This window comes from Salvelinus alpinus, chromosome 20 (genome assembly GCF_045679555.1).
Source record: "Salvelinus alpinus chromosome 20, SLU_Salpinus.1, whole genome shotgun sequence".
Classification (NCBI taxonomy): Eukaryota; Metazoa; Chordata; class Actinopteri; order Salmoniformes; family Salmonidae; genus Salvelinus; species Salvelinus alpinus.
In genome coordinates, this window is record NC_092105.1 from 37,603,531 (window position 1) to 37,622,684 (window position 19,154).

General features: G+C 41.0%; 1 protein-coding gene across 1 annotated transcript in view; it reads left to right on the forward strand.

The window, feature by feature from the left end:
* Positions 1-19,154, forward strand: part of LOC139546790 (contactin-associated protein-like 5) — a 126,283-nt gene that overhangs the window by 7,078 nt on the left and 100,051 nt on the right. The window contains exon 2 of the mRNA XM_071355572.1: positions 17,867-17,977. Within this exon, the coding sequence (XP_071211673.1) occupies positions 17,867-17,977 (111 nt within the window). The remainder of the gene's footprint in view (positions 1-17,866; positions 17,978-19,154) is intronic.

Sequence of the window (19,154 nt, forward strand, 5' to 3'; positions counted from 1 at the left end):
ACTGTAGACAGCCATAATATAACATTTGAAATGTCTCTATTCTTTTGAAACTTTAGTGAGTGTAATGTTTACTGTTCATTTCTGATTGTTTATTTCACATTTCACTTGCTTTGGCATTGTAAACATATGTTTCCCATGCCAATAAAGCCATTTGAACTGAATTGAATTGAAATTGAGAGAGGGAAGTGTCTCTCCTACAGTAGCTGTGATAGAAGCAAGTTTATAATTGTGTGTAATGGGATTAATAGAGGCTCAACATAAGCTGTGTTGGGTTGACTAGGCCAATATTAATATTGGGCCAATCTTGTTTAGGGCCGCCACACTAGCAATAGAGTAAACAATCCTCTCGTATGAACTTCTTGCTACAACTTGTACTGTCTGATTGCAAATGGTGTAGGCTATTACAAAGTAGAGCTAAAGAGTTAAAACCAGGAGAGGATTTTATTCTGATATTATACTGTAAGTGAGCACTCAAAAGGTTAAAACGGTATATGTAATATGTCACTATATTTGTGAAAGCAGTGGCTAATTTCACATTTTCTAATACATCCCCACTCTCTGTGGGGGATTGTGGAATTTTGACCAAACCATTAGTGTAATAGAGTCTTTACCTCAATTTTATTATGAGGTCAAACATGTTAGGTGTTTTAAATGGAGTCACCCTGCTGGGAGAGTACGGTTGTGAAGGTTGCCTTGGGCAAGGAACAGCGGGGGGAGTTTCCATTTCAAAAACTCATACTGATAGTAGAACTTATGACATACTTCCCTAGGGTCTGGCTCCAGCATATTGCTCCAGATCCTGTCAATACCATGGGGAAATGGGTCTTGACAACCCACACAAAGTCAAAGGGATTTATACAAGAGCACATTAGACACACACCTACACACACACACACACACACCTACACACACACACCTACACATGCACACACACACCTAAACATGCACACACCTACAGCCATGCACATAAGCGTGTGCATGTGGACACACAAAGACTGTCAGACATAGCGAGCCTGCCAACCTTTGAAACCCTCTAAAATGTAAATGAATACCTCTTATCGTAGATAGACCATATCACCACACACAGCGGGGGAAGTTACAGTATGAATGACCTTGCGAGGGAAGACAAATACAATAGCAGTGGTATGTGGCCGTAATTCTCTCTTTACCCCATGCTAATTTATTCCAGGTGTTTCTATAGGGGTAATTTAAATTAGTGAGTGATTGGTCACTCTAGAGATGTTCTGAATTGCCCTCTAAAATGCCCTATCACTCACCCCTTATCCCCTTCTCCCCTTCTCCCCTTCTCCAGATCTCCAAGACAGATGAGGATCCATTAAGTGATCAGGGAGTTAGGAGTAGGACAAAATGTCACTATAAATTATGCAGAGGGATGTTGTTGTGGTGTTGTTTAATTACGATGGGGACATTCCTATCAGCTGATGTGCTATATTTCCAAAATGATAATCAGCTGTTGACCTGGTGCTGAAGAAGACATTGTGATAAACCGTTATCATCATCAGGATCATGATCGTCTGCCTCACCATGGCTAGCCCTCTGCTAGGATCACAGATAATGCAGATTATGATATGCCTCGGGGGGCATTAAAATGTTTGCGTTGGCAAGACACAAAGAACAGGACAGTGATACAGTTGGCACAGGGAAAATAGAGCTGGCTTTATCCTAAAGGGGTTTCTATCTAAATCCATTACAAACACAACTGTTCTGGATAAACCCACAGCCGTAACTGCCTCATTCTCACTGACTAGAGTTCATGTCTTCCTCTACCAGACTTATTCTGTTTGAATGGTTCAGCCCCCACTGTTCGAATTCATTGCTTTTTGTATTAATGAGAACGTGGCTATTCATTTTCTTGAGTTTGACTTATTGCAGCTGTTCCGGGTGAATTGAGTACCAAAGCAAAGAGAGGCAGAGAGAAAAGCTTTTTCTTCCTCTCACAGAGCTCATGATCAAATTAGAGTTCTCTTTTCTTTGATAAGTTTTTGCTGGTGCCTGGTCCACTTTGTATTACCCTAGGCTTTGGATTATGGTTTTATATTGTGTCAGATGACAATTCAAGTAAATTGTGCTTTCTTTTCAATAGGTCTGCAGGGCAGACTGCTATTGCTGTTCTGTTCTGACTTATCACACTTGATGAAGTTTTAAGACTAAACTAAATTTGTCTGTAACCTAACGACCCGCACTCACAAAAGAGCATTTACATGTTCATTGCTATGAGCTAATTAGTATAGTTTTGTTAATACTAGTTTTCTTGTTATTAAATAGCTGTGTCTTCAAGTTGCCACAGTCTGAGTACTACACAGAGAGTGAGTTGGGGAGATGAGCTGTTTCTAGTTAAATTAGTACCCATATATGACAAGCCTTTTTCGTCTTCCAATGTGTGGAAGATGACGCTGTAGGCCAGCTCTGGTCAGCTGAGGGCATCTCACCCCACGGTTGTGTTTTCTCATTAAGCTGGTGTTTCATGTGATAACGTCAAATGATGAATCGCTACAAATTATGGCAGCCTGAAAATAAATTATCCACTTGCATCAACTTGAGCAATTTGCATGCATTGACTGTAATCACCACGCATGAGATAAGTTTCTCTCTTTTCGAGGGTGCCCAAATTAATTAATACTACAGCATTACAGTTCAATTTAGCTATAATGGGGTCTCAGTTACACCACTTCTGAGTGTGCTCACACTCACACACACTGTGCAGCCAACTTGTGCAGACACAAACATACACACACTATCTATTTGACAAATGTGGCGCTAGTGGAGGTCTTTGCATTTACAATCTAATCACTCCTACACTGATGGAACACCACTCTCCATCTATTGAGTCCTATACATTAGCTGTAAATATTAGTCTATTCATTTGCTTTAAAATCGAATTAATTCATGGCATACAGTAACTAACCACAAAGTAAAAATTCCCACAAATCTGTTTTTAGACTTTGTAAATCCCCAAAATAGTAAGAGTTTATATTTGATCCATTAATCCATTTTTGTTTGAACATATTTGGGGACAGTTTCGCAGTCAAGTTGACACTGCAGCGGTGGTGCAGCGGTCGTGCAGCGGTGGTGTAATCCCAACTGGCCAGGCGGTCCCAGATGCTCCTTCTGTATCCTTTGATCTTTAATTCGGGAGACTTAATCAAGTACCATAAAGTAGGGTTGGGCGGTATCCAGATTTTCATACCATCATACCGTTTCTGTACCATACTGGGTATACGGTATTACCGGAAGTGCACACAAGGGGCGCTATTTTTATTTTATTATTTATTATGATATTATTTTATTTATTTTTTTTACCCAGAAAACTATTTAGGCAATAGGGATCTTGATCCAGGAGGGGCTTGAATGTTGCTGTGGGGTTGCGTGCTATGCCACTGCTTTATAAATGCTAAAACATTTTACAGTATTGAAAATCTTACTGTTGGTATTTCGAAATAACCCAGTATACGGTATATCGCTCAAGCCTACTGTAAAGTACACTTTTCACCGTATAAATCCACACTGTGCCCCTCCACTGTAACTTAAGCCCTCCATGCTCTCAACGTCAACAGCGAAGAGGCGACTCCGGGATGCTGGCCTTCTAGGCAGAGTTCCTCTGTCCACTGTCTGTGTTCTTTTGTCCATCTTAATCTTTTCTTTTTATTGGCCAATCTGAGATATGGCTTTTTCTTTGCAACTCTGCCTAGAAGGCCAGCATCCCGGAGTCGCCTCTTCACTGTTGACGTTGAGACTGGTGTTTTGCAGGTACTATTTAATGAAGCTGCCAGTTCAGGACTTGTGAGGCGTCTGTTCTCAAACTAGACACTATAATGTACTTGCTCAGTTGTGCACAGTTTGTGCTGTTCTGTGAAGGGAGTTGTACACAGCGTTGTACGAGATCTTCAGTTTCTTGGCAATTTCTCACATGGAATAGCCTTCACTTCTCAGAACATGAATAGACTGACGAGTTTCGGGAAGAACGTTCTTTGTTTCTGGCCATTTTGAGCCTGTAATCGAACCCACAAATGCTGATGCTCCAGATACTCAACTAGTCTAACGAAGGCCAGTTTTGTTGCTTTTTTAACCAGGACAACAATTTTCAGCTGTGCTAACATAATTGCAAAAGGGTTTTCTAATGATGAATTAGCCTTTTAAAATGATAAACTTGGATTAGCTAACACAACATGCCATTGGAACACAGGAGTGATGGTTGCTGATAATGGGCCTCTGTATGCCTATGTAGATATTCCATAAAAAATCTGCAGTTTCCAGCGACAGATAGTAATTTACAACATTAACAATGTCTACCCTGTATTTCTGATCAATTTTATGTTATTTTAATGGACAAAAGATGTGCTTTTCTTTCAAAACAAGGACATTTCTAAGTGACCCCAATCCTTTGAACGGTAGTGTACATCACAGAAGTCTGAAATGTAACAAACCGTTTGACATAGAAACACTGGATTTTCTGTGGGCTTTTACAGCTTCATATAGTGTACATTCTATACATGATTTACAGTATACCTATTTAGATTTTGGGGTCGCCACATGATATTAGCACCATGTATTCCAATATCTGTCATGCCCTGACCATAGAGAGCCTTTTTATTCTCTATTTTGGTTAAGTCGGGGTGTGACTAGGGTGGGTAATCTACGTTGTTTTATTTCTATGTTGGCCGTGTATGGTTCCCAATCAGAGGCAGCTGTTTATCGTTGTCTCTGATTGGGGATCATATTTAGGCAGCCATTTCCCCACTGGGTTTTGTTGGATCTTGTTTCTGTGTAGTTGCCTGTGAGCACTCCATAGCTTCACGTATCGTTTGCCTTTTTTAAATTGTTTTGTGCGTTTCACGAATATAAAGATGTGGAACCCATATCACGCTGCGCCTCGGTCCGAATGTTATTTCGACGATCGTGACAATATCTGTGATATTATTCCAGTGTATTTACATGTGAGTGTGCTGGCAGACATTTTTACAGGAAACAGAGAGTGCTGTAGTGTCAGACCCACCATCTGGGGCTGCTGGGATACATGATTCTATTTGAATGGGAGTCCTCCTTCAGTCTAGTATTCAGTGGGGCTAATCAGCCAATAACCCCTGGTTGCTGACTTCCAGTGAGGGCTAATGTGTGGGGTCACTTGGGACCAACTAGGATCCATATTTTTCCCCAGCACTGGGGCTATTCAGTGGAGGTTAGGCAGGATCACCTGGAGTGTCAAATATGATTGGAATTACCACCCTGGAGTCATTGGCTATGGTTGAGAAGGTTTGCTAAATTGAATGGTAAAAATATAACTTCTGTGATATTTTGTGATATTCGTTCTCCCATCCTGTCAACTCCTCGTGGATATCTGAGGCAGGTCTGAGTTTGGGTGAACTGATGTTAACATTTAGTATCAAAACCCAAGAAAACGTTGGCATATAGTCTGTGGAAGAAAGAAATAACAGTTTGAACATCTGACTAACTAGAGAAAGAACCTTAGCTATCTTGTGAAAATAGGGCAATTTGTTACCGTAAATTAGTCTGGTTTCATTGTAGGGCAATGTTTGTTTGGTGTCTAAGAAGCTTGCTAATGAGCAAAGAGAGTTGAGAGATCTGTTGATAAGCACTGTCAAACAGACAAATGGGCCCATGATATCAGGAGGAGATCAAAGCCATCATCAGGACAGACAAAGAAGTTGGAGCCAAAGGCAAAAATTGGCACCACTGGTTAAAAAATAGGTCATAAACAATATTTACTTCAGCCTCTAAAAGTACTTAGTACTTTTCTCCTGGTTGAATTTAGGCCTACTTGTATTAAACCCAGTTTAGTTGGCATATCATTGTTAGTCATCTGTATATATGAGACTGTGGCCCTTTTCTAATGTCCCAGTATGTACATTTTATACCACCTGGAATATCCCAATGGAACCAATATGCTGGAGCTGGAACATGATTTTGAGAGCTCTAGTGATAGAAACACAACTAGTTTCTCTCCATGTTACCAATCTTATGTAACGTGGTTAGAAATACATATTGTTAGGGAGGGGACTGAGGATTCAACTGCAGAAGATACACTGTGCATAAAACATTTGGAACTCATTCCATGACATAGACTCACCAGGTGAATCCAGGTGAAAGTTATGAGTCCTTATTGATGTCACTTCTTAAATCCACTTCAATCAGTGTAGATGAAGGGGAGGAGACAGGATGTTTAAGCCTTGAGACAATTGAGACGTGGATTGTGTATGTGAGAAAGGGAAAGGGGGATACCTAGTCAGTTGCACAACTGAATGCATTCAACCAAAATGTGCCTTCTGCATTTAATCCAACCCCTATGAATCAGAGAGGTGCACGGGGCTGCCTTAATTGACGTCGATGTCATTGGCAACATTCAGAGGGTGAATGGGCAAGACAAAATATTTAAGTGCCTTTGAATAGGGTATGGTAGTATGTGCCAGGCAGACCGGTTTGAGTGTGTCAAGAACTGCAACGCTGCTGGGTTTTTCACGCTCAACAGTTTCCCGTGTATATCAAGAACGGTCTACCACCCAAAGGATATCCAGCCAACTTGACACAACTGTGGGAAGCATGGGCCAGCATCCCTGTGGAACGCTTTCGACACCTTGTAGAGTCCATGCTCCGACGAATTGAAGCAGTTCTGAGAGCAAAAGTGGGTACAACTCAATATAAGGAAGGTGTTTGTAATGTTATGCTTGTGTATCTCAATGATTCACGTACTGTAGTTGTTGCTGACTGTATATATATTTAGTATTCAGCTCACAAACTACCAGCAGCCTCTATGCCCTTCAGTCTGTGTTTGGTTCATTACTGGTGAGTTCATATGAAACCATGTCTTGCCCTCAGGAATATGTATACTATAGTTCAGACAGTCCTCTCCACGCAAACAGACTGGATTTGGGATTATGTCTTCAGGGATTTGTTTGACTGCGTCAGAACTTGTCATGGATTCAGACAGAAGAAGCACTTGATTTGAGTATGTAACTACTGTAAGCTCACATCTCAGGTGGAGAAGTAGACTGCTTACATCTGAAGTTGGCAATTCCTAAATAATCCATCAAATTCCCCTTCAGGTATCAACCCATTTCATCTGTTTACTTTTAGTATTGTGTCAACTCAACAAATCCCTTTCTGACTAAAATCCAACAGGCGAATCCCTTCATTAGCCTTTATTCAGAGAAGGGGTGGTCATTTTGGATTTGAATTAATACCAGCCCTTTTGTTCAGGTCTAACAGGCAGACGAGAATAGCACATCCCAGTACTGCCCATGTCCAGCGCTGCTGCCTAAAACCTTCTATTACAGTACAATGCTCCAGCCTTCCTCCATCAGCCTCAATGTGCTGACTGCAGGGAAATGTAATTATGCGACCACCGACCGTTTGAGCTGAGTCACTGCTGCAGTTGGGGCTCTCTTCTAGTCCTGCCTAACGACTTAAGCCACAGGGGCGGGATAGAGTGTTTAACCATGTGCTTGGACACATGTTGTGCTGTAGTGATGACGGGGATTGTATTGTTGACACTGCACCAGCGACTTGTTAAGTTACTATAATACCTATGTAGTAAAAATGTAATTATACTAACAACATGTTATAAACAGCTGTTTTTGTTGTGGAAGTGCAATAGAAAATGTACCTTATTTCAGTTGTTTAATAATAAAGGTAGTGTTACCAAAGATGTAAGTTAGGTAATCTGACGGAACATGCGTCCATACTGTAGATGAACTGTATGTGCCGTCCCAAATCAGGTTGTTTACTTGGAACTTGACTGGTGAGAAAAACAAGTACTTATCTATTTAAAGTAAAATATGATGTACTCCTGATCCTAAATCACTAAACCTTGATCCTCTTACATGATGTTGATGTGAAGATGTAAACCCTGCAGAGCTATGGCATGCATCTCAGCTCAGAGAGTAGCAGAGGGAGATGGAGGGGCAGAGAGTGAGATAGGCAGGGAGAGAAAGCAAACAGCCAACATGCACGGTAGCCTGCAGCATACCACAGAATAAAGAGGAGAGCGTCAACATCAAAATCCCTTCAGAGCACATTGGCACTTGCTGTAGTGATGTGCGTAATGTACATTGGCAGATATCTCACTGCCCGACTGTATCTGGGTCTTAAAAAATGGCTTGATCCACATCAGAGGCATCTACTGGCGAGTGATCTGAGTGCCGCCAAATCAGGTCAGATGAGATCCAGTGGGCCAAAGTATGCAAACAGACTTAATGCTGTCTGTTTTTAACATGACATTGTTGTCTACTAGATGAGTGGTCATTAGCCAATGCAGATGTTTCCAGGAGGAGAGCTCCAACATGGAGACAGCATCTAAAGCAAGAGAGAAATCGATGAATGAGTCACTGATGGAGAGAGTACAGTGATCATTGTAATCAAGCTGTTGCCAGTTCTTTTTATGTCCTGGGATCCTCTTTAGCAGCCACACGGTGATGCTCCAGAAGCCACACTGCTCAGTGGAAACAACAAAGGAGAGTTGTGGTGAGTAGCTAGCGAAGTGAATGAGCTCCACCCCACTCACTGCTCTTATTGGGGCCTGGCAGGCAGAGCTGGATCAGTGGAGATGTGTCCGACACGTTCAGATCACTGGACTCTTAATGTCCTTTTGCCTGGTGGAAGTGATCTAATCTCACACTGATGGATTAGGGGAACACGACAACTGTTCGTGCAGGATGCCACCGGTTCCGTCTATAACTCAACTCAATTTGGATTTATGATTCACTTAACGTGCACGCAACAATCTGACTGAATGATACAATGAATGTCATGTTATCAGGTTTATCTTTGGCCGATATTGTCGTTATCTAATCGCCATGGTAATTTGAGTTTTATTTCACTTTTAATGAGCACTTTTAATCAGGCCCTGCTTCAGGTGTTAATCTCTAGATGATTTTCAGGCCTCAGAAAGCAGGTAATAGGCTAATCAAAGCCGGTGGGTGATTTGTAGAACCAGCGGAGAAAATCAATCTCAGTATTTAATGGGTGTAGAAAATAGTTTGATTTCATATAACCACTCATTGATTTAAAAGGTTAGATGTTGTTATCCATGAATCCACAAACTACTGTAACATTACCTAGTTGCCTTGTATTTGCTTATAGCCCACCGTGTACTAGAAAATGTGTATTCAGTCGCATATTTTTTATTTAAAAAAAAAAATACATGCTGGAGATATTCAGCTACTCCTGAAGGACAGTGGAAATTCAGCAAAATATTATTGATTTATTATTTAAAATCTCTTTGTATCTCCAAGTCATGCACCTTGGTTGAACTGTGTGGTAGCAGCAGCATTCGTTTTCCTTTGTCTTAAATCTGTACAGACAGGAGGATATAACAATGCTTTTTGGCAATGATATCAAAGCCACTTAAGGGTCAAGGAGATGTTATTAATCAGAAAAGTAATTGTTGCAAATGTAACCATCTGTGGGTGTTTTGTGGAGCTTTGCTATAGAAACTAATGTGTGAAAGGAAACATTTGACTAAATTAAAATGAAAATGGGTTTCATGACCTGCATCAGCAGTGGGCTGGGTTGACTAAGAATTCCCTTGAGTAAATATTGATATTCTATTCCTTTTATCATTTTTTCCCCCCTCTCAAGGCCATTGACTCCTGTGAGAGTCGTAGATGCAGAGGTAGCTGCCGCTGTGAGCTGCTGAGAGCTTAGTGGAAATGTGTTTGCAATTACATGCAAATTCCCCAGAAAGGTCAAGAAACGTCAAACCTTGCAGTAGTTAACGTCACTAGCTATATCTGCCTTTCATCTATGATACAATAGTAATATGCTAAGACAGAGAACTGAAAGTAAAACAAGGTATTGAGTATTACACAACTCTGAAGCAGTTTAGTTGTTTCTTCTGAAAAAGCAATGGATCACTGAATCCCTGTTTGTTTTCTCCCTCCCCACAACCTTTGTTCAAAAGGGTCTGAGACCTTGAGAGAGAAGTGCCTGGCTGCCAGTACCAGAATAGGCCTCATTTTAAAGATAGCTGATGATCCACAGTGTGTCAGAGCCTGCAAAGCCATGCTGTGCAGCTTGCCCCAAGTCTTTAGAGTCCACAGGCAGTCTCACACACTGACATGGATGGTGTTTTATAACTAACGGTTATATTCCAAGTTGTGGAATGTTTTTGATAACTACAATATTCACATGCCAATCCAATCCTCAAACATCCTATACATGACCTGTCAAGGTGTAGAGGAGAGGTGCACAACAGATATTTGGGACATTTATGCCCTAAAAGCTGTTGCCATGGCCATGACCTTGACCTCTGTTAATATTGCTCGAGAAACCCAATTTTATGACCCGTGCACAACTATGGGGGCAAAACTGACAGGGTTGGCTTAGATTGTAGATTGTGAGCTATCTTTCAACTCCAATGTTTATTGAAAATGTGACTGCATTTGCACAATGAGCACTTGTTGTCTCTCAAATACAACGTTACAGTTGTTGCTTAGCTAGATAGCGCATTTTTGGCATATTTGGGACATTGACATGAAATCAGTCAAAACACCTCAAAATAAGACATGGTATCAAGTACAAGATGAAACGAGCCACTTACGATTGCCCACATGGCAGTTTCTTGTCATTCTTGCTAGCAATCACAACAACACGGTGACCTCTGCTCCATGGAAGCGCCTACTTCACTTTTGTGACGTTGTCAGCTAACCCATCTACAGTATGTGTGTTTATGCTCCCCTGAAGTACTGTACAATATTACATTGGATAGACATGGCTGCAGTCACATTTGTGGACTGCACAGCATTGAAGGTCACGGTTGAGAATATGGTTGTATATCCTCTTCTGCAACCCAAGCATTTCTCATGGATCCCACACAAGTGACGATAGACTAGTGTTGTCACTATTCCCGAATTTTGACTTCGATAGCACTACCAGGTTTAGTATCACGATACACGATACCATCACAATCCTCGATTCCAAAACTATACCACAACAACAGAAAATGAGGCGTTAAAGCCAAAGTTACAGAATGGCACTTGCTCCAGACATAAACTCAGCTACTGCTCTGTTCAATCGCTGGGCATCTTTTTTTTGTATGCATGAAGAAATCAATAAGACAATCATACAATCAATTTGACTTTGTTTTTTAACAATCTAACTACAAATGTGACTACAAAACAACATAATGGTAAACATTTATTTGAAAGGTAAATCTCTATTGTTAATCTGGGTGACTCAAGATGTAGCCTAGGTCTATTCACAATACAGGTGAATGCATATTATTCAATAGTGTGTGCATGCATTGTGTTATTGAGCTGGTTTTAGCTGATTTCATTGGTCAACAGATGAAACAATCCCTTCCATTTAGGACTTGTTTTATTGGAAACTGCAAAACATACAGTTGAAGTCGGAAGTTTACATACACTTAGGTTGTAGTCATTAAAACAAGTTTTTCAACCACTCCGCAAATTTCTTGTTAACAAACCATCGTTTTGGAAAGTCAGTTAGGACATCTACTTTGTGCATGACATAAGTCATTTTTCCAACAATTGTTTACAGACAGATTATTTCACTTATAAATCACTGTATCACAATTCCAGTGGGTCAGAAGTCTACATACACGAAGTTGACTGTGCCTTTAAACAGCTTGGAAGATTCCAGAAAATATGTCATGGCTTTAGAAGCTTCTGTTAGGCTAATTTACATAGTTTGAGTCAATTGGAGGTGTACCTGTGGATGTATTTCAAGGACTACCTTCAAACTCAGTGCCTCTTTGCTTGACATCATGGGAAAATCAAAATAAATCAGCCAAGACCTCAGAAAAAAAATGTAGACCTCCACAAGTCTGGTTCAACCTTGGGAGCAATTTCCAAATGCCTGAAGGTACCATGTTCATTTGTACAAACAATAGTATGCAAGTATAAACATCATGGGACCACGCAGCTGTCATACCGCTCAGGAAGGAGATGCGTTCTGTGTCCTAGAGATGAACGTACTTTGGTGTGAAGTGCAAATCAATCTCAGAACAACAGCAAAGGACCTTGTGAAGATGCTGGAGGAAACAGGTACAAAAGTATCTATATCTACAGTAAAACGAGTCCTATATCGGCATAACCTGAAAGGCCGCTCAGCAAGGGAGAAGCCACTGCTCCAAAACCGCCATAAAAAAGCCAGACTACGGTTTGCAACTGCACATGGTGACAAAGATCATACTTTTTGGAGAAATGTTCTCTGGTTTGGTGAAACAAAAATAGAACTGTTAGGCCATAATGACTATCGTTATGTTTGGAGGAAAAAGGGGGAGGCTTGCAAGCCGAAGAACACCATCCTAACTGTGAAGCACGGGGGTGGCAGCATCATGTTGTGGGGGTGTTTTGCTGCAGGGGGGACTGGTGCACTTCACAAAAAAGATGGCATCATGAGGCAGGAAAATTATGTGGATATATTGAAGCAACAGCTCAAGACATCAGTCAGGAAGTTAAAGCTTGGTCGCAGATGAGTCTTCCAAATGGACAATGAACCCAAGCATACTTCCAAAGTTGTGGCAAAATGGCTTAAGGGCAACAAAGTCCAGGTATCGGAGTGGCCATCACAAAGCCCTGACCTCAATCCCATAGAAAATATGTGGGCAGAACTGAAAAAGTGTGTGCGAGCAAGGAGGCCTAAAAACCTGACTCAGTTACACCAGCTCTGTCAGGAGGAATGGGCCAAAATTCATCCAACTTATTGTGGGAAGCTTGTGGAAGGCTTCCCGAAACAGTTGACCCAAGGTAAACGATTTAAAGGCAATGCTACCGAATACTAATTGAGTGTATGTAAACTTCTGACCCACTGGGAATGTGATGAAATAATTTAAAGCTGAAATAAATAATTCTCTCTACTATTATTCTGACATTTCACATTCTTAAAATAAAGTGGTGATCCTAACTGACCTAAGAAAGGGTATTTTTACTCGGATTAAATGTCAGGAGTTTAAATGTATTTGACTAAGGTGTATGTAAACTTCCGACTTCAACTGTATTATTTTATTGTACTAATCAACAACATTGCATAGAAGAAGCAGTCTTTTGTTTTAGAAAAGTGTGCGTTGTCTCTTTAAGAAAGTAATGTCATTCAGGAGGAGACAAAGAAGTAAATTCGTTTTTGGTGGCACAGGAGACGAAGTGAATTAATAAAGTTTTTGGTGACAATTAGCTTTGAAATCAGCATATTTTGCGTTATGGTTTGCATATTATTACAAACATGTACTAGGGTATTGAATTGATGTTGCTTTAGGTGTAAGCTAGCAAGGAAATGTAGCCTACAAGTAAAGCTGGAAGCTACCAGTATAGTCTGTTTATTACTGTTTTGTGAACAGTAATGAACAGTTTCAACATTTCTGCATGCCATGTTGCAGTATTCAAGTGTGTTAACCTTTGTGCATCATGAGTGGGGATCAACCAATGCAGCCCCGACAGCTCTAGCAATTAATGAGTAAGTGGAGCATGCACTTTGCTCTTCGCACTGTAAAGGGGCTGCGCTGATAGACAGACTTGATCCTCTCAATCACGTGAGACACATTTGACAGAAGTACCGAACGTAACAAAAAGTTTAGTGCCAAATATTTTTTTGTATAGAAAAAGTATCGAAGTTTTGGCATACCGTGCAACAACACGATGGACGAGCAACTAAAGCCCGGGACCCAACAGTGTAATATACCAGTTTCAAGAGTTGTTTAGATTGTTCATTTAAATGGAATAGACATCCAAATCATTTGCATGTTAGGTACAATATTGTGAGAATTTATTTAGTTTAAAACTTGTTTTTGACAATGTATGGGAGGTAATGCATAAATTAAAAAGCTGATCAATGTAATGCAGTTTGGCATATGCCAAACACAAAGCAGGCGGTCTTGTTTTAATTACTTTGCATGACTAAACCTGACATCTCGGAAGTGGAAACAATTACTCACTTTTATTATCACAGTGCACGAGAGACAGCGTGAGAGAGAAAGAGAAAGTGCTTATATAAACAAGGTATTACAACAGTGCAATATGCAGATCGATAAGAGGAGTCTATTGAATTGCACTCAAGGCCCTCCTTACTTTCAAAGACTGTGTAGTCCAATACTGTTGACGCCAACCTTAAGACTTATTGCAGATGTGACCGCCACCAAGGGCGGTGCACTCTTAGAAAAAAGGCACCATCAAGAACCTAAAAGGGTTCATCGGCTATCCCAATAGGAGAACCCTTTGACAAACTCTTTTTTGTTCCAGGTAGAACCCTTGTGGGTTCCATGTAGAACCCTTTCCACAGAGGGTTCTTCATAGAACCCAAAAGGGTTTGATCTGGAACCAAAAAAAGGTTCTAACTGGAACCAAAAAGGGGTTCTCCTATGGCAGGGTTCCCCAACTGGCGGCCCGTGTGCCGAATTTGGCCCACTGGTGGTTTTCTGAGCAAAAACTAATAATAAAACAAATATATTTTTGTTGTTGTTGAATTTTCATTGTTGGAAATAAAATACTGTAAAAAGACCAGGAAATCAGCTCCAAGTGATTTTCATTTGGGAAAAAATATAGAGAGACATATGTGATTGTATACAAATAATAATAATTGATTGGATTCATATAAAAAAATTCTACCAACTGTGGTGCTCAAAGTGTTTTACATAGTAGGAGGAAACTCACCTTATCCACCATCAATGTGTAGCACCCACCAAAGTGATGCACAGCAACCATTTTTGTGCAAGAACACTAACCACACATCAGCTATCAGTTGGTGAGATGAGGAGTGATATATGCCAATTAGGAATGAGGAGGATGATTAGGTGGCCATGATGGAATGTGGCCAGGTTGGGAATTTAGCCATGACACCGGGGTGAACATCCCTGCTCTTACAATAAGTGGGATTTTGAATGACCACAGAGAGTTAGGACACCCGTTTTAACGTCCCATCCGAAAGACGGCACCCTACGCTTAACAATGCTCCCAAATATAATCAAAGTTTGAAATGATTATGTTTTAGTCAAATATTATATCCGTTTAGGCTTCTTGTGGTCAATTTGTTTTATTATGTTCCGGCTCCTTAACCATACTCTCAAGAAAACAAATCCTATGGGGACAGCCGAAGAAACCTTTTGGAACCCTTTTTATATAAGAGTGTGTGTGAGGACATGGTAGGGAAACTGCTTGAGGTCTTTCAACAAAGAGAACTGGAAAGAGAGAAAGACAGAGAAGGCGAGGGACACCTACCTCATTCTCACCTCATCTTTTTATTTTTTTTTATTTTAGCACAGAAAGTAACACCACAAAAGATGTGTGGTCGGTGTGAAGTTCTGAATGTTTTTCTCTTCAAATCGTGGAGGGTGAGGCTTGGGGATATATCCCAGTGATTCTACTGTACCCTGTATGTATCTGAGCAGATTGGAGCCTCCTTGCTCTCCATTTCTTTAGGTACTTAGAGCCCTCATTGAGAGATTACCATTGGGTATCATATAATTCTCTGGCCACTACAGCCTCACAGCGTAGTACTTACTCCACAACCACATCTTCCAGCATTTCTTCTTCTTGTTTTATAACTGAATGTAAAGCCTACTTTGAGGCTTAAAACCCTATCAGTCTCTGAAGTATCTTAGCTCTGATGTTTAGTGGAAATGCAGCACACTGAGCGATAACAAGAGGGCCTCCACACACTCCTGGGCCCCTCTCCACCCTGCACCCTTTCTCCATGCTTTCATCGTGTGTTTCTTCCTGCTGTCACCCTCACCTCTCTTTCTCTCTCATGATGATGTTGGAAATCAATTCATAAAACCTGGAGCCATCATTTTTGATGTGGGGCTCATTGAGCAGACCTGTGAAAAGGTTAATTAGCTGAATAATCAGCTTAGCTACTGCTTGGCAACTTAAACTGTTGGCCTCTATGGAGTGTATCAGACATGGTTAGGGGCTCTTCCTCTGTGTTTAACCATACTGCTAGTACAGCTATAGGCGATCCCATGAATGGTCACCTGGGAAGAACATTGAGTTTTGCTCAGAGTACTTCCTGTCCCATGCTATTACAGGTCAAATAAATCAGTAATCATGTATATGGGGGTGAGGCAAGGGTGAGCCCCCCCAAAAAGCGTGTCACTGCCTTGGTTGATGTTGGAGCCTGCTCAGCTCACCTGCAGATGCCTCATGGCATGGGATATGGCTTGGCTGACAGCGGGGGAGGGGAGGAGTGAAGGAGGGAGGGGGGGGGGGGTAGAGGGAGGGGAGGAGGGGGTCAGTGACAGGTCCCAGACTGCAGTCTGAGGGCAAAGCCTCATCCAGATGACGAGGGAAAAGCTGTCCCCAGCAATCACAGAGGAGAGGAGATGAGAGGAAATATGCTCTAATGAGAAAGAGAGATAGACAGTAGAGCTGGGGGCAGGCAAGTGTGCAGAGAGGAGAGAAGAGGAGTAAGAAAGGGGAAAAAACTAGGAAATAGAAGAGGGAGTGGGAACAAGAAAAGAGAGCCAGAGAGAATACAGTACTATGAAAAGGAGATGATGTATTATAGATATACTGTATACCACGCTTCTCTGTGGAGCTGAATCGCATGCTGGCATTCACTCGTCTGTAAACAAACCGCTCTCGGCGTACCCATGGTGAAGGCCAATAAGGTGCAATAGAAAGCAGCAGGTCTCAGCAGGTCAATGAGGTACTACTGAATCAGTGATGTAATGAAACCTCGGAATACTAATTGGCCTCAAGGAAAGAGAGAAAGTCTGAGAGATAGATATAAGAATGGAGGGAAAAGAAGAATGTGTGAAGAGAGAACTGAGTGATATTTGCTCGGTATGCGAGATAAAAGCCCTGCAGCGACACAATCAAATTCAGCGCAGATGCTTCAATAGAAGCCACAATTGAAAACAGGAACAATAATGGATTGTCTCTTGGGTTTTCTTGACATTATTCTAAACAGATAAATTAATGTGTCAATTGCTGGAGGAAGGGCAAGCAGCAAGCAGACAAAATAAGAAAAAGCGCTTGTGGTCTTTTATGTGAACAAGGAGGCGATTGCTTGTTGATTTCCTCTGAACTGAAAATGACTCTGTCCAAACAATGAGAGATTAAAGAGACTTGTATCCCCTTTGAACCAGGACAGATCACGTCAAACACTTTCGAGGCGGTATGTTGTTGGTCATTTGAAGGGGCTCTGTTACTTTCTGCATAACCAATCCTCAAAGCATCCAACTCCTCTAAAGACAAACCTAAACAAAATGGTGCACAGTCCTAGGTGAAGGGAGCTAGCTTCAACATGTTGGAAACCATGTATAATCCAATATGATATATGACACATATGACTGACTGTTCCTTTCTAATGAGAATACTGTTATTTCCCATCATTCTCCTCTCAAAGATTATAGCAACAATGGGTTGTCTAGCAACAATGGGTAAATTAACTTTCACTGTAGTGCTCCATCACATGGCAAATATTTGACTGATTAAGACGCATGTAATTAGTTACATCTCACAGTCAACATAGAACAGCAGAGCTTTGTTAAATGAAGAGAAAAGGTTACAAGAACTCATATTTCATCAGCGTGTGCATGACTTTGAAATGAAGCATTAGGCATAACCCTTCTCAGAACCATTTGTCTTTCCCATCTTTTGTGTCTAATGCAATCAGAATTTAATGAGTTGGTTGTCACATTTGTCTGCATATACAATACACTGTCATTTGTCATACATTGGGGGCAGTGAACCTCACTTGAATGTTATCAATCATTCACTAGAGACAGTATAAGACATGCTCAAGGAGATCACAGGAAACAGGATCATTCAATGTTACAAAGTGTATGTTGAAAGCATATTTGCTGCAGTTTTCAGAAGTGTATCAAGGCTACTGTATTATCACGCTAACCTGATTGCTCTGGTTTTGATCTCTTTAGATAACTGTGATGGCCCTTTGGTATCAAATCTGCCCCAGGCCTCATTTCAGAGATCCTCGCAGTCCTCCATCAGTAACGTTCCACACTTCTCCAAGCTCAACAGAAGAGATGGTGAGTAAAGATTAAGGCCATGCTCAACGCTGTGTATAAGTACATATCCATCAGTAATAACCTCTTGACGCCGAGTCAACTTCCCATGAACATCCTGTGCAGAGCATGTTGCTTTAACATTTCATTTCCACATGTAGCGTAATAAACACAAATGATCTGTGTATAGCTGTAATTGATTTGATAGATGGATTGTAAACAACAATTGCTTGTCATTTAATTATATGGTTGTGAGCAGTTAATTGCCAGCTGTTTTCTTTAGAGTCCGCCATCTGCATTTGATCACTAAACATCAATGGCTTTCACTCACGTAAATAACTTGTCAAAGTATTGATGAACTCCAAAGGCCAACCTAATTGTCCCAGACACTCCATACTCCTCAGTCTGGCAAGTAGTCAATGTGGTAACAACAGAGTTGTTGGATTTGCCTGACTTAAAAAATGCTGTTTGGCCTTTAACATACAGTACTTATACATATATAACAACCAGAGGCCTTCCAGGGAAACATACTGTATATACACATATATTTTTCACACCCTGTCCATCAAACACTGACTGTACCCCAGGTTATTTTTAGCCACAGCCGACCTCCCTTTGTGAGTCTGTAAGAACCTGAATGGTCCTTCTCTCTCGGGAGGGGGCTCCGTAAACGATGCTTCCTCTGTGGCTGAGACTCTGGTTTGATATTCAGAACTCATCTGCTCCCATGGTGTTGTGTCCCAGCCCACAGCAGCTGAGTAATGAATCTCTGCCTGAGCTGACCTGTTTCTTCTTCTTGATAGCTGAGTAGCTGTGGGGCTTAAACACATCTTTAAGGAACATAACATACATTACAATTAGGACTACTCAAACGATTAACATAATGAATCAAGTTAATGGCATTAGTTCATTTTTTGTTGTTGAATTTGCTCCAATTTGTCCCTAAAGAAAAAAAGCAGTTAATTGAGTAACATGTATACTTTGCTTTGATTGTCAGATTTGTTTAGGCTACATCAGAATGTTTTAATAGCATTTTCACTATAAACAACACAAAAGTCACTGCAACATACAGCTATTAATGCTCCCAATGTTTAAGTAGTTTAACACACACACACACACACACACACACACACACACACACACACACACACACACACACACACACACACACACACACACACACACACACACACACACACAC